A 25,000-nucleotide genomic window follows, 5' to 3' on the forward strand; every position below is an offset into this window, starting at 1 on the left:
ATTGATCCCAAACTGGGAAATTGTGGCATTACAGCAGCAGGTTGTCCAAACATACAATATGAGCAAATAAATACAATATTAACAAATTTAAACACAATATAATATTAAATACAAAGTAAATAAGCACTAAAAATATCAAAACTAAGAATGTGAATATATACAACCAGGATTTAACTTAGCATTACTAGTCTTAGTTAAGAAAAGATTAAATACAACATGATTGATAGAGATGATAGAGAGTTGGGAATGATGCGCAGGAAAGGAGCCACAGGTCGGATTCGAACCTGGGTCACCTGCTTGGAGCACTTTACACTTACCACTAGGCTACCAGCTCCCCTACATTTGTATTTGAAGTTAGAAGCAATATTTTGCATAAAAAGTAAATGATGGGGCACCAGTGGCAGAGGCTACAGTCCTCAAAAAGCAGGCAGCCCGGGTTTGAATCTGACCTGATTTCTGACTCTATCCACTGTCCTATCTCTGTAATACAGGCATGAAAAAAAAGTTTAAAAGTTATAATAATGAAAGAAAAGAAAAGTATATGATTGGATCATCCAATGAACAAATCAGGAAAACTTTACAGTGAATGTGTTAACCCTCCAGTTGAACTCCTTTTCCTGCCCGTTTACAAAAACACACTCAGCGCCCAACAGCTGTCAGCACAACCCCTTACATGTTCCCTCCACATCCACAAGCTGCACTCTAAGACCCTCCACCCATGAGTCCTTTCTCCCACTGTTAATCTGTCTTCTTTATAACTCATATCTGTGAGTTTGTGTGCATCTGTCTGCTCACTGTGCTCCGCCTCACTGCTGTTGTCAAAGGGGACAGATCTGACTCCTCCTCCCCCCCCAATACCTATAATCCCTCTGATCCCTTCTCTCTCTCTCCCTTTCTATTCCCATGTGGGATCAAGCATCCTGTCAGCTTGACTGACAGACAGTTGGACATGTGGTGGAGAGAGAGAGATAGAGATAGAGAGAGAGTGGAAAAAGGACAATGAGGGAGGTGGAGATTAGTGTAAAGGGATCGTTGTATTGCTGCTCTGTTGCTTATTGATGCCGTGTAGTGATGTCTGGTTGGACTGTCCATTTGGTTAGCTAACGTCTTTGATGCGTGGTTAGCTTTTCCATTTGTAAACTTTTTTTTTTGGGCTGCGTCACAAGAGCTGGAGCTTCAGATCATCTCACTGGGATTGACCTGCTCTTCGCTGGTTTGTCGGGGGAAGCCTAGAGCTGCAGACGCTGGACTTGGAGCTAGGACTTAGATCCTTCTGGGGCAAAAAAAAGGAGAGGGAAAAGTGGATGACGAAAGGTTGATAAGATGGGTGCTCCTTTTGCACATACAAGGAGAAAAGCACATATTGTGGCTGTTTAGAATCTAGTTTGGGGGTTTTGTCATTTGCTGTGCTGGCTTAGGAAGCAAGAGAGAAGATAATGTTGATCATCTCCTGCTGCTTTAGCCCTGGCTGTGCTGTGCTGGGCTTATCCAGGCCATAATGCGGTTGAAATAAGAGTTCAATCTGAGATGTAAAATTACAGTTCAGGCTCTTATGATGCAGTGCTGAATTGCTTGGAGTACTTTTTCAGAGCTTCTTAAAAACAGTCTGTTAGTTTACAGTGCTGTGCCTGCAGTGTAGTACATAAGTATTGTCCATTATAAGGGCTGTGCAGTATGTCATGCGGTGTATGCAGTCGCTCCGTGGTGGTAATCTGTAGCAGATGTACCCGACATGCTGTACCAAAACATGAGACGAGTAAGTCACTGTTACAGATCTCTGCGTACGTGTCTTTATTGGTGTTTTTAAGTTAACCATGATTGTCAATATTAGTGAAATACGATCTGTCTTTAGTGGATCTTTTAAATTAAAAGGTGTTGTACTGTTCTCTTTGCAGGCCAACCCCCCTCCAGTGGTGGTCAACACCGACAGCGTCGAAACCCCCCCTTATGTGAGTACTTGTTCAATATGTTGACGCAGAGTTTAAACCTTTATAACACGATGCCAGAACTGTAAAATGACAGAGAGTGGCCATGTCCGGGTCCCATGTTTGTTGTCTTTTAAGACTTTCCTGCAAAAGGGCAAGTAAGGGCAAACACACACAGATTCAGGATAAATGTCAGTGATCCTGAACCCTGATTTCTGACCTTTGGTGGCTAGTCTCACATTAACAGTATAGGTCAGGCGTATTAAAGAACTTCTTTTTATGAGGGCAAGATTTGAAAGAATTTGACTGCCAAAAGGCTGCACCTTTACATGTCTTATCAATGAACTCTAAAGCTTACATTTCCTCACTTTTTCATCCCTAAAGAAAAGAAGATTGATGTTTAAAAGAACAAACTAGTGCCTTTTTTACATCTTTAAAACTCAAAACGTTCCTCTGCTTGGAGGTTTGGCTGCATGTAAGCATATTGCAAAAGTCTGAGTTTATCGCAATAAATGAGAAAAAACATTTCATGTAAACAAACAATAGTTTTCACAACTGCACCAATTCAGTCAATCAGTTCAGTTTACTTAGCCTATATAGATTAAAAGCACAGTTTACAGTCAGTGCAATGAAATGCATTTTGCCCAGACACCTTCCCATCCCTTGAAAGAAAATATCAAAACTCTGGATTTATTAGAATAAAATAGAAAAATGATTTTATGTAAATAAACAATACTATTTCAGCAAGCATGCTAACATGTTTCAAATTGGACAAAGGCCTATAGGTATAATATTCCTGCTTTAACACCATTATTGACACCACAATATTGATTTTCTACTTTGGTTTCAGTTTAATGTTTACAGTGATGTCATTCTTGTATGTGTTGTCTTCTGTGTGCTCCTGCTGCAAAACAGATTTCCCTTGTGGGACAATAAAGAATCTGTATCTGAATAATGATGCAGTGAGAGGAGGCTTAAGCTAGCTTTCAGCTACTCTCAGATGAATTGGTGCCAATTTAGTGGTGAAAATAAGCTTTTTGAATGTATTAGGATTCAGGTGGGACATGTTGTTAAAACAGGTGAAAAAAAAACAGAAGATACAGATAGAGTATTTCTAATAAGCATGCACTCTTAAATATTTATTTATTTATCGCACTTCATTGCAATATTTCTCTACTGATAGAAAAGCTAGAGAGATTGAAAAGTGGTCTAGATGTAAACATGTTTTTAAGGTGAATGTGGAGAATATAACTTGAACTTTGCAGCAGAGCGGTGTATCTAAGCCTCTCTGAAGAGGTCATGTGGAGGTCACAATGTGGAGGCCTCCAGGTGAATTGCTTGTACTACGTCAATTTATGACTGTTTTAGAATTTAACAAAAGAATAATCTGGGTATGTGATTCAATCATCGGATTTATTTTAGCAAACACAGCGAAGATAAAGCATGACTCAAAACAGCTTTACCAAAACCCACAAAGTACTCGTTCAAGCTGTACTTGCAGGTAGTCGATATTACTAATCTTTGTTTAACATGCAGCTCTGACATTGTTTTGTTTTTTTCATCTCTTTGTTGTTACATTTATAGGCGCACAAATAAAGATATGGGATTCTATACGCAATACCCAAGTAGCACCTCAATGCAGAACATTTATTAACCTTCATTCTGTTTTCAAAATTCTACTGAATCAAATGTGTAAAATTTCTATGCAGACTTCTTAGTTGTGAATTGTGAGGCTGAAAATGTTGCTGCAACATCAAAGTGTTGCATGATCTACAATTATCTGAAACAAATCCTACAATTTTTAGCAAAAAAAACCCAAAACAAATCAGTCCTTAAAAGACTTGTTCAGTGTTAACTTTTGGATCACTTATTTCATTTAAAAAACTGTTCAGTTATGTCAACGGTTGTCCTCAGTTAGTGCTCAGCAGCGTCCTGGATTTGGACTGAATCTCGGTCCAGAATTAGATGGATCCAGATGTCATTTTACTGGTAGCCAGCTGCCGCAGAGAATCTGTGTCTGTTGTTGTTAGATAAGTTTATTATGTAATTACTGTGGAAATACTCCCCTCTGAACTGCCTGGAAATATCACACAAAGAGAGGGAAACATCCAGTTTTCTCACGCAGATTTCACTTTCAACTCATATGATTGTGGACTGTTTTTTCCCCCCCAAAGACTCATGCATACAGCAAAAACAGCAATAATATGAAGTGGTATTATAAAGGCAAATACTTAGATTTTAAACAGCAAACAAAGCCATAAAGGAAGAAGGCTTTTACTATGATAGTGTATGATAACGTCTCAATTTCAAATTAAATTATGCAAAACCTGGAACCTTCAACAACATTAATTCTAATGAATTCTGTCCTTGATTATAGCAGATAATCCAATATAATAAATAATAAGAGTGTGTGAGTGTGTGCTGGGTTATAGCAGACAAACCTCGCCGCACATGATGGCTGATGGAAGACTCTGCCCTCTGTTTGAAACCACAGAAATTCAAAATCTAAACTAATCTGACTGCACAGAGACACAGATTACAGCCAAAGGGATTACATGGGCCATTGGGATGCCACTCGACCACAGTGTTTGTGTGTACGTGTTTGTATCTGCATGTGTGCGCAGCAACTATAGCGGCAACGGGGCGCTCATATCCCGGTATGAACCGAGAATATAGAATACATCAGATTTTATTTCCATGCTATGATTTCACTCAAGAAAGATTTATGAATACGTTTTGTAGTGCAGGCGGTCAGGGCTGAGCAGCCTGATTGGCTCCTGGGTAATTCATCAGGGATGTTCTTAAATATGACATCAGAGATACATCATCACATAATGCGTATTACCGAGTTAATCTCTGGGATTCATGCGTCATTCATGAAACAAATATCTAAATTCACTTTTCTGTAGCACGGAAATGTAATGCAGTTTGTTTGACATGCTGCGTGAATTAATGAGCAGAACAACAGCTCACACTTTGTGTCAGGTAAAGAAGGGAAACACTAAAGGTGGTTTTTAAATGACATCAAATATACTGTCAGACAATATTCAAAGCACATTCATGTCATGTGAAAGCAGGGAGGGATTTGATGAACTTTAAGTTTTAATGTAAAAAATGTTACTTACATCAAGTATGAATTATAAACATCCAAAGCTGCACAGTCAACTTGAACAAGTATTTAAGTGTCCATTAAAGTAAAAACAGCTGTTCTCCTTATGACACATCTCTCTTCCTCTTCAACAGGCCAATGGAACAGAAGCAGACTATGAGTATGAGGAAATCGCGCTGGAGCGGGTAAGAACTTCAAAGACATTAATGGAAACTCTTTTTATGCAGGCCTGTTATGCACACTGTACATGTACACTAGCCCTCCACATATCTCCATCTGTTCAGCTTGACCCACGTCCTCCCCCCTACTCCCCCCATAATCACACTACAAACATCATCAGTGCTGTCAGAAGCTGAATGATTTTTGATGCCTGTCTACGCTCAACTGTGAGAAGTTGAGTCTTTGTTTGGGAAAAAAAAAAATGCAAATAGAGGCTGAGAAGGAGTGAAAATATAAAGTTAAGAACTTATTTTTGGGTCAGGCCTTTTGTTTAAACTCCAGAGAGCTAATTGTTTTGGGTCAGGCCTTTTGTTTAAACTCCAGAGAGCTAATTGTAATGAGTTTAAGACAACTCGATTTCAGCCAAAAGAAAGAAACTAGAGATCTTCAGTCTTATTTGAACCACAAAGCTGCCACAAGAGAAGGAAAGACAACAGCAGTGATCCATAATATTTGCATGTTGGTGAAGTTTTTCAAGTCTTTTGGTGTCTCATAAATATTAAAAAAAAGTCGTGTTTACATCTGTTACAAACACAAAGCAAAGGGGGTAACTAGTTCTAAAATGCACAAATACATTTCTCACTGTTTCTGTACCAAATTTAGACAGTGTTCAGGAGTTTTCTAGCGATATTGAGTCATTAAAAACTACAAATGATTGCATATTGGATGCCAATGACTTCTATTTTTAATGCTGTGGTATCAAAAGAGATTTCAATACTGTTTGATTTTCACTAGTATCGTACTGAAGTTTAAATCTCTGGTATCAGAACAAACCTACAACAGGTCAAAATAAAGAAAGAAAACCTCATTATGCTAAGTTTTGATCATTTGCATTTCATAGAGAGCTGATGTATTTTATCAAAAGGTGTTCGACCATCAGTGTGGATGATCTAAAAAACATTTTCTTAAGAGATACTGTGTATACAGAATAGGCCGGAACATATTTTTGTTCATGACTTATGGGCATTAAAATATGCTGTATGCTTAAAAAGGATAGCTCAAAAGTTATCATAAACTCCAGCGAGCTTGTTCACAGGTCTTGTCTTCTGCACGCCAGTAAATAAAGAGACTGTTTGGATTACAAGTGATTATTTAGAAGTTGTATGAAGAGGGAATCATACAAAGATAACACAGTATTTTTGGGGCCAAAAACAGGTTAACATTAATCCCCTAAATATTCCATTTGGAGGTTAGGCTGACAGACAGGGTTGACATAATCCTAAGAAATATGACATTGGGCATTTTTCAGGACACAAAAACATCGATTAAGTCCACTAGTCGTATTATTTCCCTCCACTGATCGATAATGTCTTACTGTAATGGAAAGTTATTTTATATATTTTCAAGAGTTTCTGAATGATCTTATTAATTCTAAAATAAATCCTGGGGGGTAAAATTGTCAGCTATCTCAGTTCTCAGTTGTTATTTGGTTATTCTGCTCGGTCTTCATTCGGTGCCCCCTCCTCAGTCCAACCCTGCTAACCCTATTTCTCAGTCCTCTCTACTCTTCATCCATCCTTGCCTACTTTCTTTTTTCCTGTTTCAACCCCTCCCCATCCCTCCCCTCCCTCATTATATTCCCCTTTCTCTCACCCTGAGGCTCTCTCTCTCTCTCTGTCTCCCCTTCTCTATTCTCCTGTGACCTGGTTCTGTCTGCATGACGGGATCTGCTTTAAAGACACGATGGACATACACGCAAACACAGGCACAGACATTACACTTTTACTTTTAAACCCGGTGACAAGGCATGACAGAGTGAGGGAAACTCATGCAGCCGTGGATGTCATCAGTTACTGAGTTCAACTCACAGAGGTGCTCTACTATGTGTCATGTTGGTAATAAAGAGAACAAATTGACTTCTGGTTCTTCATTCAGAAGACAAACTACTTTTTTTAAGGAGGGAAAATGTAGGTGATAAAGGAGCAATGAGTTAAATTTGGTCAGGAACAAAAATAAACATTACTATCAGTGTGTTACTCAAATATAGATTTAAAAGTATCCGGGTGTCTCAATGAAGATGTTATCATTCTGTTGCAGGGCAGTCACATGAAAACTCATGAGTTTTTAAAACCAACATATGAGTAACTCTGTCATTTATCCGAGATCATCCAGTCTGAAATTATAGTTGGCAATATATTGATAACTTTGAAAACTTAAAAAATATTGCCATTAATTGGAAAAACAATTATAATGTTCTAGTAAATTTAAAAAAAAAAAGCAAAATTCTCTAGCTTCAACTTAAAATGGTCTATTTTCTGGTTTGACTGGCCCTCACTGGAAGCACACAGATTTTTATCTGACATATGAGGTTGTTGTTTTGGTCTTAAGAAAACAAAAGTTTTTTTTTTTTTTTTAACCATTTTCTGAAATGTTATGGAGAAAACAATTAATTGATTGATCAGCCCATTAAAAACAATAACAGTGTATATGATCCCTGACTGATCTACTGACCTCAAACATCAGATATACCCGGTATACCTGTGTTCAGAAGGTCGATTCTTCTCTCCATTAAAACTCTTTCTTTCTTTATGAATATTTTCAGGGTAACTCAGGTCTGGGGTTCAGCATCGCAGGAGGGACAGACAATCCTCACATTGGAGAAGATCCTTCTATCTTCATCACCAAGATTATACCTGGAGGGGCCGCCGCCCAGAATGGACGACTCAGGTACACACACACACACGGGGGCGCACACACACACACACACACACACACACACACACACACACACACACACACACACACACACACACACACACACGCACACACACACGCACACACACATAAATAAATCATTAAATAATTAAATTATGAGATAAGAGAAGTAATTAATCCCTGAGAATATTATGAAGAAATTATTCTGAAGGGAAAAAAGTCATTGAATATGAACTAAATATTTATGGATCTAATGGTAACAAAACTGTTAAAGACCTAAATACGATTAATCTTGATTTGACCAGCTCTCTGTCACCGTTACTGATCATTACTGATATTTGATTGAGGATCATTTCTGATCACATTTTTATTTTTTTTTAAAATAAGTCAGTGCAAATTGATCAGTAATCATCTGGTAATTTTCAAAGCTGCCATTGTTTTTGTTTCCCTTCTCATGTTTGGACCTTTCTGTCCGTTACCGTTCTGTGCAGGGTGAACGACTGTATAGTCCGTGTCAACGAGGCAGACGTCAGGGAGGTGACCCACAGTGGAGCTGTGGAGGCGCTGAAGGAGGCAGGAGGTCTGGTCAGACTGTGTATACGAAGACGGAGGAGCCTCACTGAGAGAGTCATGGATATCAAGCTGGTCAAAGGGCCCAAAGGTGAGAAAAAACTACAAATGTAAAAAGGCCTCTCGATGCAGTCTGTCATCAGTAAAACAGACATATTTTTGTTTTTGGCTTCATTCAGCACATTAAATCAGTACTTTGAGATTAGAGTAATGAATTTTGTTGACAAGCTTCTTTTACCTCTGCGGCATGAGGAAATAGGAGTTATCAATTTGTGCCTGAAGTAACAGAATATCATAAAGTCACATTTTTTACAATTCTGCTCAGAAGTCTGCGTGTTTCAGTGTAGTATATGTGATCATGGGAAAGTAAATAGTGACAGAGCATTCAAACATTTAAGGTAAAAATCTGTATTGTATTCACTCTAACAGCCAGAACTGGTAAAAAGGGAGAGAGAACTAAAAAAGGCCGGACTGCAGCATATTTAAATTCATGAAATAGAGAACATTGTCAGAAAACCCGAAAGTTAGAACCAAAATACGACTTGTCGCTGTTTTCTTTCAGGTTTAGGATTCAGTATAGCAGGTGGAGTTGGAAACCAACACGTCCCAGGTGACAACGGCATCTACGTGACGAAGGTCATCGAGGGAGGAGCTGCACACAAAGACGGACGTCTACAGATAGGGGACAAACTTGTGGCTGTGAGAAACACTTTGTTATTTGTCTTCATTCCAGTTCATTCTATTTGATGTGTGCTCTTATCATCAGGCTGTCTAGTGTGTCGATGGTAGTCAACATTAAAGGAATTTATTTTTTATTGATTCACACAATGACACTTAGTTTTCTAAGCGAGACACATAAAAAGAAATACTGAAGACGTTTGGAGAAGTTTACGTTTATGTAATGAATATCCCTTACTACCACTGATAGCATTCAAAATTAATTCTAATAACTTTACGTTTCATTTTTAACCCTCAGTCAAAGCAAGCCAGAAAAAGTGTGCTGTTGTGTGATGTAATTGTTTGAACGTTACTTTAAAAAAATTTAATGAGCCCGATTAGTTTTTACTTTCCAATTCCCCTTTTAAATCAAAACACTTACCTACATGTTCCTACATTTACCTACTGGGTTTGTTTTAAGGACAATGTACAAGGGTTTAACTTTGTGTTTTGCTCTTCACGAGGCTGTTAGCAGACACACAGAACACAAGGTACACCAATTCAACCTCAAATTTATCAAACAAAATAATAGTTTCTACTCTAAGATAAGATATCTTTATTGTCACTGTACAAGTACAATGAAATGCTGTCTAATTCTACTATCCTGTTGTATTTATTTTACCTTTATTGTAGCAGGAAGCCCTTGAGATTAAAATCCCCTTACCGAGGCAGCAACCATGCTGCAGTGAAAATGTATTTGTATCTGTGAGAAGCTGCTCATAGCTGCTGTAGGTTTGGATAAGAAGATTACACACATATGATGTCAGATTACCCAGCACGGCCTTGCTCACATGAATTCATAAATGAAGCTGTCTACACAGATTTAGTGATGGCCAACCCACCAATTCATAAAGCATACAGTGATGAGTTCAGGACCCAGGGTTATAAATCAGAGCGCACCGTGGTGCACACAGAATCTAAAGTGTGAAGTACACAAAAGGAAGCATGCATGTAGATAACATTAAGACACTCCGTATAAAACACTACAAACTAAAATCAAAAGGGTATACTCAGTTACAGTTTCTTCAGGGGATTTTTAATGCAGACTTAAAAACAAATGACATAATACTTGATAACTTTTTCAATTGAGTCTCTCTTTACATAGTGGCGATTTGGTTACATGGGGATTGGGAACCCGCCATAGAGACAGTAAATGATTTGTTTTTACAGCATTCAAAGTGCCATAAAACCCCTTCTAGTGACTCTTACAGCTGCTGAAAAGTGATCTATTTTATCTATTACTCATGGTTTGGCTCAGAAGTATCAAATGAGTATGTGAGTATAGGTAAAAATAAAAAGACACTTGAACACACCATGGAAACAGCAACTACACTGCAGGATAGCATCCTCTCTGTATTTTTCAAACATGAGTGGAAGGTTTTACATTTACTTTAATATTATCTCACTACTGCGCCTGTGAGTTTGTCCACAACTATCCGAGGTAATGTGTCAAATTGTCTCCATGTGTGTCCAGGTAAACGCCTCCTGTTTAGAGGAGGTCACCCATGAGGAGGCAGTGGCTGCTCTCAAGTCCACGCCCGACGTTGTTTACCTGCGTGTGGCCAAACACACCTCCCTTTTAATCAACGACAACTTCCCTCCGCCCGATGTCACAAACTGTGAGTACCAGAGACTTACCCACAGCATACCAAATGTTTTTCTAGAACACGGCCTCTCTGTAAACACAGCATCAGGCACACTTTGCGGTTACATTTTGCCCTGTGAATGTAGCACACTCTGAGAAGCCGGAGCATTTTAGGGCCAGATGGTGCTGAACCATAAAGAACAGCAAGAGACAAAGCTGTTGGTGCAGATTTCTGCTTAGGAGGAGGTTTTAACGGAAAAGTTTACATCTAATGTTGGGCTCGTAAAAGTACTTGAAGTATTTCACAACGTGTAACTTGATTTCACCTTCAAGAAACCATTTAAAAGTAACATGCTCAGCAGCTGATAGATGTTAACAAACACTTCTTTTTATATAATTCTGAAATGCTAATGGCAGAAGCATGAGACAACACTGTGATTTTTTTTAATGGAATAAAAACTTGCAGGCACATCTTCCTCAATCGAAGACCTGAAGCCTGACCAGTTTTTTTTTCTGCGAGGAAAGGAGTATTTCTTTTTCATATTTAAGGTTAAGGTTCCTTTTATAATTACCTGGAAAGGTAAATGTGTTGTGCAGAGAGGTGATTCAGTGGTCATACAACACATAACAATACAGGTCAATTAAAAAGACCAGACAGAAAACATTCAAACAAACATTGTCCATTGCATCAGGTCATGGCAGGGTCCTTACACAGACACCCACTCAAAGGTTTAAAATACCCTGGCATGGTTAAAGTGCGTCATCTTGTGCTAGATTTACTTTCAAATGACTGTAGCTTAACTAATATTTACAGCTATGTTTCAGAAGTTGCTCTTTCCTATCAAGAACATTTTTACTCAGCAGGTGTAACTTAACAGAAAGCTTGCTGATTAGAAGTAAGTGGGCTTTTATGACGAGGGGTGTTGAAGAGACTGATACAGCTTAGAACAGAGAGAGGATGAGGGGCTTTAAAAGGGGTGACGCTGTAACATTAATAAGGCTTTTGTTTGAAGCCATTTTAAGTTGGTTAGACACATTATATATTATGGTTTAAAATATGTAATGATTCATCAAGCTGACAGTTTTAAATGTGCGATATGAAGGACTAATAATCAGGCTTGATAAATTTAGTCCACTGGATGACAGCCACTTGAATCCTCTCCAAATAAGCATATTATCAAACAACATGTTACCAAACAGCATATATCACACCACCGCCTCTCACAGTCTCTCTGATTTTATACAGAACATTCCCAGTACTGACAGTAAGAATAGAAACACAGAACTAGGTTGAACATTTACCAATCAATCTGAACTTTTTTTGTTTTAGCCTTAGGACAATATTTAAAATGATGATCTGTAAGTAGAGTCCATGATTGGATACATAAATGATCTTAAATGTGTACCAGTAAAGAATAGTAATTCAAAATGTGTGTTTGTTTCCTCCAGCTTACTCCCCACATCAAGACAACCATATAAGCCCCTACATGAGCGGCAGCCAATCAGTAAGCCCTGCCCCGTTGACCACGCCCAGATACTCACCGCTGCCGAGGGCTATGGCTGGAGACGACGACATCCCCAGGTGAGATGTGACTCATAAACATGTGCAGAGTTATGAGACTCAATAATAATTATAGCTTTATTTATATAGCACCTTTAAAAACAAACTGTGCTGTGACAGACAAATCAAATACAGCAACACGACAACAGAACAGAGATCAACAGAGAGGGCAAAATTATAAAAATGCAAATAACAGGAATAAGATTCAACAGGCAGGTGTGGAGAGGCAGTTCAGTACAGTGAAGGAAAATTAGTTTAAAATCAATCAGGAGAAAACAAAATTAAAATTGAGGGAGAGTGGGACGACATCACATCACAGGCTGTAAACACAGAATGAAGATAAAAAGAAGGGCTAAACGGGACATTGGTTAAATGAATAAAGCGACAGAGAGCTGAAGAGTTAAACGATAAAAGGAGTCGGAATTTAAAAAGACTAAGAGCAGTAAAATGAATAAAAGGAAGGGAAACATTTAAAGGCTAAAACATTTAAAGAAGAGAAAGATAAAAAGGTTAAAAGCAATAAAATTAATAAAAGGAAGGGAAAGATCTTTAAAGGAGAAATCACATAAAAGCAAGTCTATAAAAGTGAGTTTTAAGAAGTGATTTAAAAGATGCCACTGACTCTGCCCGACTTATCTCCTCAGGCAGGTTGTTCCAAAGTCGAGGGGCTCAATAGACAAAAGATGTTTTTCTGATTGGTGCAATGAAAACCTTTTTTTACATTATTACATTCTACGTATAACTCCATTAGACTAAACATATTCATGATGTGATTATTGTATTACACTCAGAAATTACCAAATATGCATAACTATACTTATCTTTATGTATAAGTGTTGTGGCCAAATGGCCATATGAATTATTTACAGTTAAAAAATCGAAAAGAGCCAAACATTAATGAATTTAGAATTATTTGTTTATATTATTGTTTATTCTGGTTTATTTTGGTTTGACATTTTGTTAATTGATTTGGGGGTATTTGTGCATTATTTCTCCCTCTATGGGGCGGAGCCGCGGCGTATCGGCAGTGTAATTTAAGTTGATTAAGGACACTTGGGGTGAGGGTGAGAGTGGGGAAGCGGAACAGTTTTTTGACTGCAAAGGGCCGCTTAGGATATACATTATATAGCGATCTGTTTGTTTATTTTATTTTGTGAAGTTTATTTTTGCTGAAAAGTTTTCTATTAATAAATGTAGTTTATAAGTTGACTTTGGATCCGCGGCTGCCTTTTGTTTTTATTTGATAGCGTGTTAAACCCGCTCAGCAACGGCTTACCTAATTGATTTAGCTTGAAGCCATCACAATAAGATTGTATATCCCATTATCTACAATATGTCAGCTCAAGTCTGAGGAATACATTTTCAAAAAACATCATTACGGTTGTTTTCAAAAACATGGAGGAAACAAATACACATGAAAATAAACACATTGCATAACAGTATAATTTTTTTTAATATCTTTATAAGTTGGGCTAAACTAGTGGGAAGAAATAGTTTTTGTCCTCTTCTTCTTATTTTACCTTCATGTCGTCCTCCTGTGAGCTCTTACTGCTCCAAAACAACAGATTCTGATACATTAAGAGTCCCTGACGGGCATGGACAACCTAAGATGTACAGTGTGACCTCTGTTGCTGCTCCCTGTGCTGACACACACACACACACACACACACACACACACACACACACACACACACACACACACAAACTCCCAGTGCTGCTCTACTGTCTTTAATCCATTTTAATGGACGGATTACATCCTATCACAGCCCTCGTCACTCAACTGGCGTCACCGTGGTTACCAGAATATGACTCATTTCGTCATAGTCCTCTGGGCCAATCATTGCCCTTTGATTATAATAAATCTGATAAGCCACAGACTGACTGCATAGCGGTCATATTGACGTCTGCCATGCTTTATTCTCGGCCTTCTTTTTCCCCCTCTGCCTCTTATTCTCTCTCCCCTCTGTATCTGTCCACGTGTTTAGATTCTCATGCAAATAGAGGATTAAGGCTTTTAGTAAATGTCCACTGAGTATTCACAATAGAAAAGAAGAATCTGCTTTCTCTTTTAGCAGATGATTTCATGTGAAAGTGAGTGAAGGATGCACTAATTCAGCTATTTTGAATTGTACTGATGCCAATATCTGTCCAAACTGAAACTCTAATTACACAAACTCTAATAGCTAAACGGAGCTGCAGGGAATGTTAACATGGTAACGCCTGGACATTTAAACTAGGTCACTAGCCCATATTAATGAATGTAACCTTTAGATGATACACAGAATCTTTGTGACACTTATTAGGGATTCTGTGTTAAATGAAATGAAACTTTTTATGACACTTATTAAGGAATCATTGTTAAATTAAATGAAACTCCTAAGAAGGATATCGAGTATGTGAGCACGCTCTTTTCAAATAACCCTAAAGCGAGCTTTGTTTTATTATTCCTGTACTGTTATGTTTGGTTTTTTTTCTGGCAGTGCCGTTTGAATAAATTAACAGAAATAATGTGGATTAATCTTTCCCGGTTTCTCATCCACTAGTTTCATGTTGATGCACCCATCTTTGTTTCTTTCTTGTAGTCAGAGTGTTATGTAGATGTTGAGTATTCATACTTAAAGTTGTTCACATTTTGATCATGGATGACTGTTTCAGAAGAATGTGGGCTATTATGAGGACAATATGATTGTTCAGTGTTTGCATACTCTGATGGGACTGCTTTAGATTCTGTCATTAACATCAATCTGCACATTTTATATTGTTAAATCTGGATTTCTTAGTACGGGATTCCTGAGTGCAGGAATGAGACGAAACCCTTTCTGGTTCTGATCTCCAGCAGGAGCTCGGTTTAAATTGATTATATCTACTTGAAGTTGTTAATAAATCATTGTTTTTTTTTGTTTTTTTAAAGCTTTTCAAGTGCAATCTCATTACTTAGCCTTCTCACTGAACGTAACAGTATGTACAGTATAGGCTGAGTCAGAAGTAGGTGTGTGTGTGTTCTGGACATAACAGTAACTCACTAACTGTGGTGGTGCAACAAAACAGAGATAGTGCCACACTGACATCTGCTGGTCATTTTGGTGAATTATCCCAATTTGAAAAACCCTTTTCCTCTCTCTGAGATGTTCCATTTTCAAACACACGTTCATCTTGTACACATTCTGAAACCATAAGAATATATATATATATATATATCACTGTGACACTTCAACACTGTTTTCTCATTTTTAGTTACATGTGTAAAATGTTAAATATATGTCAAATATTCTTAGACAATGGTCGAGCAGAATTTATACTAAATATCAGCTAATCCTTGAAGCAGCAGAAAGGAACCAAATATCAAATCCCATTAATCATCACAGTACCTCCAAAACTAAATCCTAATTTAAACAAAGAATAATGAGTGATGTACTTATTTAAAGTAAAACATTGGAAGAGCCTTTTCTTAGTTTTCCCTAACATGCTCTTGGTGTTGTTCTGCTGTTGTTTAATTCTTCTGTTCTTACTCTGTAGCCCTTTTAGGTTTGTCTACTATGTAAAGTGTGTTACAAATAAAATGTTTTATCATTATTATGGATACCATCATATTGAACTCTAACGCAGTGTGTGTTTGTTTCATCTGTGTTTCCTTAGAGAACCCAGGCGGGTGGTGCTCCAGCGAGGGTCCACGGGTCTTGGTTTTAACATTGTCGGAGGGGAGGATGGAGAGGGAATCTTCATCTCCTTCATTCTTGCTGGCGGTCCGGCTGATCTCTGTGGGGAGCTGCGAAAGGGAGATCGCATCCTGTCGGTAAGAACTAACTCCTTCTATAAGCGGCACACACAGAAATATAATACAAGCACTTTCACAACTAATAATATCAATAACTCTCCTCTTTTACATTATTATAACTGGGTTATAATGGCTGCTCCAGGGAGTCTTCCTGCCACTTCATTTATTTTGAGTATCACTTTCTTTGCACATTCTCAGTCACTCAGTCGGGCATCGATGCTGTAATAGCTGAAGCATGTTTTAAAGCTTCATCCTGTGTTCCACTAAAGATAAATATGGCTTTCATATCCTTCAGACAGCATTCACACAGGATTAAGTCATCATACTATAGAGGGAATGATAATCCCTGCAGGATGACACTGACAATATCATGATGCAACTCCTGACATAGAGGCTTTGTATGCATTCAACTCGGTTTCACTTGAACACATGCACACTTACACGTGACCGGTCACCTGTGGGATATTGACCCACCAAGATGTTCAGTGCTGTATACATTCATTTCTATTGATCCATGCATGGGGCTCTAATTCGTTGTGTGTATGTGTGTGTGTGTGTGTCTGTGCCTCTGTGTGCTTGTAGGTGAACGGTGTAGACCTGTCCAGTGCAACACACGAGCAGGCAGCTGCAGCTCTGAAGAACGCAGGAACCAACGTTACTATAGTAGCACAGTACAGACCTGAGGGTGAGTACAGCAGCCAAACACAGCACACTGACATTCAAGCAAAGAGTCTGATTGGATTTTGCAATCAATTGTTGCACTGCAAAGTTATGACATTCTTTTGTCAAGCTTGGGGATGATTGTGGTAAAACAGGCTCAAAACTTTTAACCAAATCCGAAATATACACAGGCTGTCAGCCAGGTAGTGCTACAGTTCATATGGATGTGAAATCAATGAACTCCTCATGCATGCTGTACTGACTAAGAAAGCTTAATTATTAGTTAAGCTGAGTTGCTGTTGGAACCGTGTCTTAATTACTTACATGCACTCTGTCTTGCTCTGCTGGATTTAGGTATACACTGTGACTCAAAAAACATGACTGAATATCCAACCAGGCTAAACTCTTGTAAACTGAATCCATAACGTTATCTGCACTCAAATGTTGGGATTCCATCCCCACTCTTTAAAGCAGATGTTGTTAGCTTAGTTCTCAAAACAAGAAAGCAGACACTAGATATCCAAGCTGTTATAGCCTGCAGTTCTTCTCGGTCAATGTTTAAATCAGATGCCGGCGCAAGTGGCCTCAACAAAAATGTTTCGCAGCTTTGCTAAGCTAATGTATGAGATCAAATTAACGGGTTTTTGGTTAAATCTGCAAAAACGTCTCTCTAGGTAATGATCAGGTGGATCCTCATCCATTTTTTATGTTTGATTTTCAACAGCAAACTGACGGCACAACAATCAGTGTATTTCTGACATATTGGTTTGTGTCAAAAACATATAATAAAAACAATAACTCATGAATTCATTTTGAAATTGGAAGCAGTGCTCTAAACTCAAGAACCAGGTTGCAGTATTAATGTATCATAAGTTTATTGTTTTTTAGATATTGGGTGTTTTTATAAAGCAGGTTGAAGTTCACACTACAGAATATCTGTCGTGTGAACCAATCATTCACAATCATTAATACTGGAATCATGACCTTACTTACAATGGAATGAGTGATGTGACTTTCAAATTCACAGTTTTTGCGACACACACACACACACACGCACGCACGCACGCACGCACGCACACACACACACACACACACACACACACACACACACACACACACACAGACACACACACAGACACACACACACACACACAGACAGAGTGAGGTTCTTTAACAAGCACCAACATGGATCTACTGGGAGTCACTAAAAAACCTGTAACCTAGGTAACCAGGTTATAACTGCTGACCTGCTCAGCTAATGGGGTGCTGTCAATGTGGGGACAAGCACACAGACACACACACACACACACACACACACACACACACACACACACACACACACACACACACACACACACACACACTCACACACACACTCACACTCACAGCATCAGGTCCCCTAGTCCCTGATGCACTATGGACTTGTGTTTACAGGAAGTGAAATGTGTGTGTGTGTGTGTGTGTGTGTGTGTGTGTGTGTGTGTGTGTGTTACAGTGTTATGGGTCTCTTTCTGGTATCAGCTATGTTTTATTCAGCCCTGGAGGAGGTCCAGGAAGGTGTTGTTATTGAGAAAACCAACTTAGAAAACTCAGGATAATAGGTCCTCGAAAACTTTGCAGAGAAACATAATAATCAAACTTATTAAATAAATTGTATCTGCAGCAATAGAAATTTTTTTAATAACCATACAAATGATTCATCATTTAATGTTTTGTTGGCTAATTAAATCTGTGAATGAATTAAGTGAATTATGAATCCTGCCAATAATACCCCAAATAAAGTGTTTAATGAAGTATTTCTTTAGAGTTTGTTGGAAATATCTAAGGGTCAGTCTAAAACACAAACATGCTTTTGGACCTACGAGTAAAAAGATATCGTTAATCAAAGTCAGGTAAAAGTTTAAAGTTCTAAAGACCAGTGGAGAGAGGAGGCCAGTAGGTCAGACTGCTTCAGGGTTCAGTTAGCAGACACGTGGGTAAAAAGCCCTCAGGACGAAGCTAAATGTTAACAGTGTTCAGATGATTTATGAGGTCGTTTACTTCACTGAGTCAACAGGTCGCTAATTAAAATGCCCTTGTGATGAATTTGAGAATCATCATCATCATCAACTTGACGCTAATGTTTGTGTCGAGGGCTAGAACTTTTGGAGGAAAACAGTGGAGGTGTTCCAGCCAGAGTATCACCTATACATGACAACAAATGGATGTCTGCCAATCAAGAGTCAAAAACACAAAGTTGTGGACGCTCAGAACATAGATAACGTCCTCAGTAGCTACGGTATTTAAATGTACTGGGAGCTAATGGAACCAGTATGTGACCCTGACATTGTGCTATGGTACATTATGTATATTAAAAGGTTTTAAATATTGTACTTGATAAATAGAATGTGAATTTTAATCTTAAAAGAGAAGGCTTATTTTTAGATATGTCCCATATTAATTCATTTTCTCAATATGATGATGATATGATGTGATGTATTTTTGTTAATTTGATGCAGAAGAAGAAATGGCAGAACTGGGACGTTAAATTTAATCAAGTGCCACTTTGATACAGTCTCTGGAATCACATTAAAAAATTAAAAAGTTTGAATGTCAGAATGCGTTGCCGATTATAATAAAAAAAGATTAAAATCAGACAAACTAAACACTGACCTTGTGACCTTAAGAAGTTGACTCGTGTTGCCTCTCAGCAGGGATCCTCGTGAATAAGCAGTTTGTAGAGAGCAGAGTGAACATGTTGGGGGCACACAGGTGGATGATGGGGACACATTGTGACAGTGTTGGGGTTGGTTTGATGATGGCTCTTCTTTCTCAGACACATTCTGTGTAAGTTATGGGAGTGTGTTTTGTGTCTGCAGTGTGTGTTAGGTAGGATCAGCACCATGGACAGCACCCTAAGAGTTGGGACGACGGTCTTTATCAAACTCTCTGTATGAAAGCATCAGACGCAGCCAGCTGAAGCACATCCAGCTATGCCTGTATGCAATCAGAAACAAGGTTTATGCATGTATTGTTAGTCTGTGTTTCTTTTTTTAAAGAAGTAAGGAAATACTACAAATGCCTCTTCTCCTCTCAGCTGGCATGCTGGGTCTATATTTTATTGACAGCAGCTTACAGGTGGAGTTCTGGCAGGAGATCTAGAGAAGAAGTAAACAAACTTGTGATGCATCTTACAAGCCACAGGCATATGGTGTTTTGTTTTTCATGATTTTAAGGAGTATGGAGAACAGCCTTTAAACAGAACACACTGACACTGCTGCTTCTTTTGTCATGCTGTTTGACGTACCACAGCTGCAAGCTATCTACTGTATATCTAAAAACTGACTTTAGCAGTGCACCTCTGACCTCTGTCAACCCTTGTTTGGATGGTCATTCAAGGAAAGTAATTGTTAGTGTTAGGGAGTTAGAGAAGGACACTTAGCCAGTAAGGCAGTTACTGTGTGTCCACTGTTTCCACTGACCAGCAAATTTGTATTTCTTTAAATTATTATGCAGCAGTCTGTTTTGTGATTCAGAGCTACCAGATTAATCAGGACGAACTCTGTTTGCTGTGATGTTAACTTGCAGTATAAGAACACTTAGGTGGCGTGATACACGTTGTGAGAAGTCCTCGTGATGTTGTTCTGATGGAACGCCTCTTGTCCAAACGGAGAACTCAGTCCAAACTAACTTCCTAAATGACTAAACATTTATGATGATATTTTCTTTTTAGACTATACATAAAGAACAACCGTAGTTTACAGTTACAACTTATTCTAAATGCAAAGTAAAAAATGTCAACAGTAGTAATCAGTTTTGCTGGTATTGATCCCTCTATCAAAGTAACATCCAAGTATTCCTGCAGATACTTCACTAATCCCAAATGTCAAAATGGTTCCATGCTCTGTTGAGCTGGTTTGGTTATACTCTATTTTTTGGGCGTGTGTGATTGGGGGAATCTTACAGTGACAACCTATTACTTACAGTCCATGGTGACAGCACACAGTGGGTATCAGAGGTGATCCAGCTGGCTTCCCTTAGAGCAGTCTGTGCTGTAGCCTTATATCAATAGGCAAAGATTTATCTGCTTAAAATTGGAGAAACTAGACTGACCCTGAGGTAGAACAGGTTAATCTAAAATATCTGTGTGTGTGTGTGTGTGTGTGTGTGTGTGTGTGTGTGTGTGTGTGTGTTTGTGTGTGTGTGTGTGTGTGTGTGTGTGTGTGTGTGTGTGTGTGCGTGCGCCTGTGCCTGTCAGTGTCGTGACTCTTATTAGTCATTGTTGAATGACTCCATATCAAGCCGTCTGTCCACGCTGGGCTTTGGTCAGCACTGCCCGTGACTATCTGTGAGTGTGTTTGTCTGTCCATCTGAGATCTATGTTTGTCCCGTTCCCGTGGCGATAGCATGCGCAGACCAGCAGTGCTCCCTCTGTTTCACAAACACAGCTCCTGCCAACGAGAGAGGAACTCATAACGACCTCCACCAGGAGAGAAAAGTGCGTCTCTTGCTGTTTGTTTGTGTCTGTGTGCACCGTGCAGGTCTCCTCCTGTTGTTCATATTAAATATGTTACCAAGAAAGGGCAAGAAAACACAGCTCAGCTTGGGACAGAACTAAAACTTCTCATGGTGTGTGTGTGTGTGTGTGTGTGTGTGTCAGTGTTAGTAGCGATCTGGTTGATTAAAGCTGATGCAGCAGATATAAGTTCTGTGTTTATTTGGTGTGTACAGCAGATGGAGTGTGTTCGCCTGTGAAAAGTCATGCTGCTTTAACCGACGTCCCCCATCAAGTTTAAGGCTATTATTGGCACCAAAAAAAAAAAGAAAAAGCATATTATATTAGACCTGATGCTCCAAAATATGTCTATGCCATTATTTATACACATTCTAGTTCTACTTTCTTTCAAATTCTCATTTTTTTAGGAACTTTTTTTGGTTCAGACTAAACCTCACTTGAAGAAGCTTTGAATAATTTTGTCTTACAAAACTGTCATGAGACTATCGTGAAAAATATCCTTCACACATTCAGGCCAACATACTTAACATAGAGTTCATGTGATGTTCTGATTCCAGACATTATGACGACACATAATGGCACACAACAGGAGATGATCTGTGTCCGCCGTTTTTAACTCACTGGATATACTCTTGTTTAACCAGAGGTCATCACCTGGTGGGGACTCTTTATGGGTTGATACGTTTTATGGTCGTATACATTTTTTTTTTTTTTAAACCCAAGCAAGAATGAAAAAAAAAAAATATATATGTGCAAGGTCATCGATGTCATCAACAATAACAACCTTCTCTTTCCACTGTTCATTCACTGTTCAATATATCTGATTCAGATTCTTACAGACAAAGTCAAAATAAATCCAGGATTACAACAGTTAGTATATCTTATCATAAAGAAAAACAAGTATATACAAGGTATATATAAATATATACCGTATGTTTAAACCACTATACATTTCTAATTTAACAGAGAATCCAAAATAAATGCCGCTCAGTTTGTTGAAAAATTCTGTGTTGATAAAAAAAAGAAATCACCAAAAAGTGGCCGCATTGACCTTTAAGCAGGATCCGCTCCCTCGCCATAAGTTTCCTGATGTTGGACAGCTAATGCCTGCAGGTTGACAGCAGTATTAGTCACTAAGATTACACACAACTGTCACGGATACACACTGTCACACTCATACTGTACACACACACACACACACACACACACGCAACACGCGACACACACGGAGGCGGCGTCTGTCAGCAGTAATACTGAGGTGATGCGGAGAGGATTATCATCACTTCTCTTAGCCTGCTTATTACACTTAGCATGTGTAAATGTGTGTGTGTGTGTGTGTGAGTGTGTGTGTGTGTGTGTGTGTGTGTGTGTGTGTGTGTGTGTGTGTGTGTGTGAGTGTGTGTGTGTGTGAGTGTGTGTGTGTGTGAGTGTGTGAGTGTGTGTGTGAGTGTGTGTGTGTGTGTGTGAGTGTGCGTGCATGCGTGCGTGTGTGTGTGTGTGTGTGAGTGTGTGTGTGTGTGTGTGTGTGTGTGTGTGTGTGTGTGTGTGTGTGTGTGTCATGCACCAGTTGTAAAGTAGAAGATTAAAGGAAACTCCTTCTCTGGTCGTAGGAAGGTAATCCGCTGAATACATACATTAGGCTTCAATCCTTTCTTTTCCTTCTTCACTACATGCTCTGTCCCTTTTTTTCAGTTCCTTCCCTCTCCTTGGTCCTTGCTCCCTTTCTACTTATCAGCTCCGTGTCAGGTGTTACTCGTGTCAGTTGTAATGGTCAGCTCACCGCCCACCCTGTGTGTGAACGGGAGGGTGGCTGATTTGAGACTTGTCACATTGCTGCCCAGGATGAAACACATTTTTCAAACTTGACATTTAAAGTTGGAACAAATTCAACACATTATTGTTTTTATTTTCCTTTTCCCTCCCCTGTCTCTGTCTCCCACCTCTACTTCCTTCTGCAATCTTATCACTTAATCAATGCTTCTATAGATTACTGCACTGTATCCTATCAATTATAGATGAGCCTCTTCCAGCACGGCTATTTTTAGATCCACAGCCTCAAAATCGATTCCTGGACACCGCTCACAAGGGGAAGGATTTTTTTATTCCACTGGTCAGACATGGAGCGTATATGAACACATTTAACAGGAGGATTAATACTTACATGCTCCTTTTAATACACATATTCTCTTGTGGTCTAAAATTTAAATCTACTAAATAATGAAAAACTGAATGTAGCCCACATAATGTTTTGGTAATGTACATGGTTAAACTTAATTTGTCCCCTTGGAGGAATTAGATTTTCGCAGCAGCGACAGTAAGATGGTTCAGACAGGAAAAATTACAACCACAATAAAAAGTACTCTGAATTAAAGGAGCCCTGTGGAGTCTTCTAGCAAACAAAGTTAGTTGTACCCACCGAGAACACATTCTGTTTATCCTGATGTGTTGAATGGATTTCCTTTCTAATAAAACATCTGCAAAGCCACTGCTGGGAATATTTGGTGAAACGTTACCATCTGATTCTGTCTTAACCAAAAAGCCAGCCTTGTTTGTTTTTCACTCAGGCAACCTGAGTTTGAGTCACATTGCAAACTACAAGTTAGTGCTTACTCCTAGAAGTGATGCTGGGTAGAGTCTGAATTTCTGCATTGCACACAAATACTAACTTGTAAAAGTTCAATTACACTTAACGTTCATAAAATCATGGCTCAGATTGAACATAAGAAAATGGTGATCTGAAAGGAAAATATTGGTGCATTGCACACAGCACTACTGATGAGAACTACCCATCTCCAGTGGTTTGATTTTGAATATCACTGAAGCTGCACAATGCAGAGAAGGTCTCTGCCAGCTGCTGAACAATTCTCCTCCTGGGGGAGGAGAGAAGAGGAGAGGAGAGGAGAGGTAAATGAAGGAAGCAAGGAAGGAGGGAATATGAGCCCCAAAGCCATTAGTCTCTGTCATCACTCCTCCCCCTCCTCTTCCTCTCATCCTCCTCCTCATCCTCCCAGCTCTCCTCTCATTTCTGTCTCTCCACTGTGTTTTGTTTTCTCCCTCCATCTCTCTCTTGTTCTTCGTCTGATATTGTTGCATTGAGGTTGTGTGTGCTGGCAGACAGCTAAACGATAACCACAGCAAACTTCATATCTGGTGATTTTTACTGTCTGGGTAGTTTGACTTCCTCAGAGGAAGTGTGTTAGTTTGAAGCGTTAAGGGAAGTTTACAGCATCACCTTCTTACTTTGACGTGACACAACTGTTCTAAGATGCAGTTTTTCTTGAATATTCTTCATCATTTAAACTCTGCAAAAAAAAAACTCAAGTAAATATCAGACGGAGGAGAACGAAACATGATGAGTCTTGAAAAATGGAGAGGCTGAAACTGGAGACGGAAGAAAGAAAGGGGAGACAGATGGAGACACACACACATAAATCATGCAGAGCAGAAAGAATTTAATTCCTTTTACTTATGAAGGCTGACGGTGTTGTCTTATTTTCGTCGGGCTTTCATATTAAACAAATGGAAAAACCCATTTGATAAATATGAATTGAGCTGTTAGTTCATCTTTCCAGAAATCAATATTCAAAATGCTTGCTCAAGCTTTATCCTGCCTGTGTGTGTGGGTGTGCATTTGTGCGTGTGTGTGTGTGTGTGTGTGTGTGTGTGTGTGTGTGTGTGTGTGTGTGTGTGTGTGTGTGTGTGTGTGTGTGTGTGTGTGGCATGCAGACC

At 38.9% G+C, this 25,000-nt stretch overlaps 1 protein-coding gene across 10 annotated transcripts in view; it reads left to right on the top strand.

Annotated features, from left to right (window-relative positions):
- LOC132970788 (discs large homolog 1-like protein) overlaps nucleotides 1–25,000 on the top strand; it is a 124,365-nt gene that overhangs the window by 69,353 nt on the left and 30,012 nt on the right. For 6 of the 10 annotated variants that reach the window (XM_061034526.1, XM_061034515.1, XM_061034516.1 and 3 more), the window contains 9 exons: nucleotides 1,896–1,949; nucleotides 5,169–5,219; nucleotides 7,796–7,920; nucleotides 8,400–8,569; nucleotides 9,041–9,177; nucleotides 10,670–10,814; nucleotides 12,230–12,362; nucleotides 15,978–16,134; nucleotides 16,699–16,801. In XM_061034526.1, coding sequence (XP_060890509.1) covers nucleotides 1,896–1,949; nucleotides 5,169–5,219; nucleotides 7,796–7,920; nucleotides 8,400–8,569; nucleotides 9,041–9,177; nucleotides 10,670–10,814; nucleotides 12,230–12,362; nucleotides 15,978–16,134; nucleotides 16,699–16,801 — 1,075 coding nt within the window. Of the gene's footprint in view, nucleotides 1–918; nucleotides 1,757–1,895; nucleotides 1,950–5,168; nucleotides 5,220–7,795; nucleotides 7,921–8,399; nucleotides 8,570–9,040; nucleotides 9,178–10,669; nucleotides 10,815–12,229; nucleotides 12,363–15,977; nucleotides 16,135–16,698; nucleotides 16,802–25,000 lie in introns of those variants that run through there. The other 4 variants (XM_061034518.1, XM_061034522.1, XM_061034523.1 and 1 more) reach the window with 2 other exon arrangements.

The sequence above is a fragment of the Labrus mixtus genome, chromosome 3 (genome assembly GCF_963584025.1).
Source record: "Labrus mixtus chromosome 3, fLabMix1.1, whole genome shotgun sequence".
Taxonomy (NCBI): domain Eukaryota; kingdom Metazoa; phylum Chordata; class Actinopteri; order Labriformes; family Labridae; genus Labrus; species Labrus mixtus.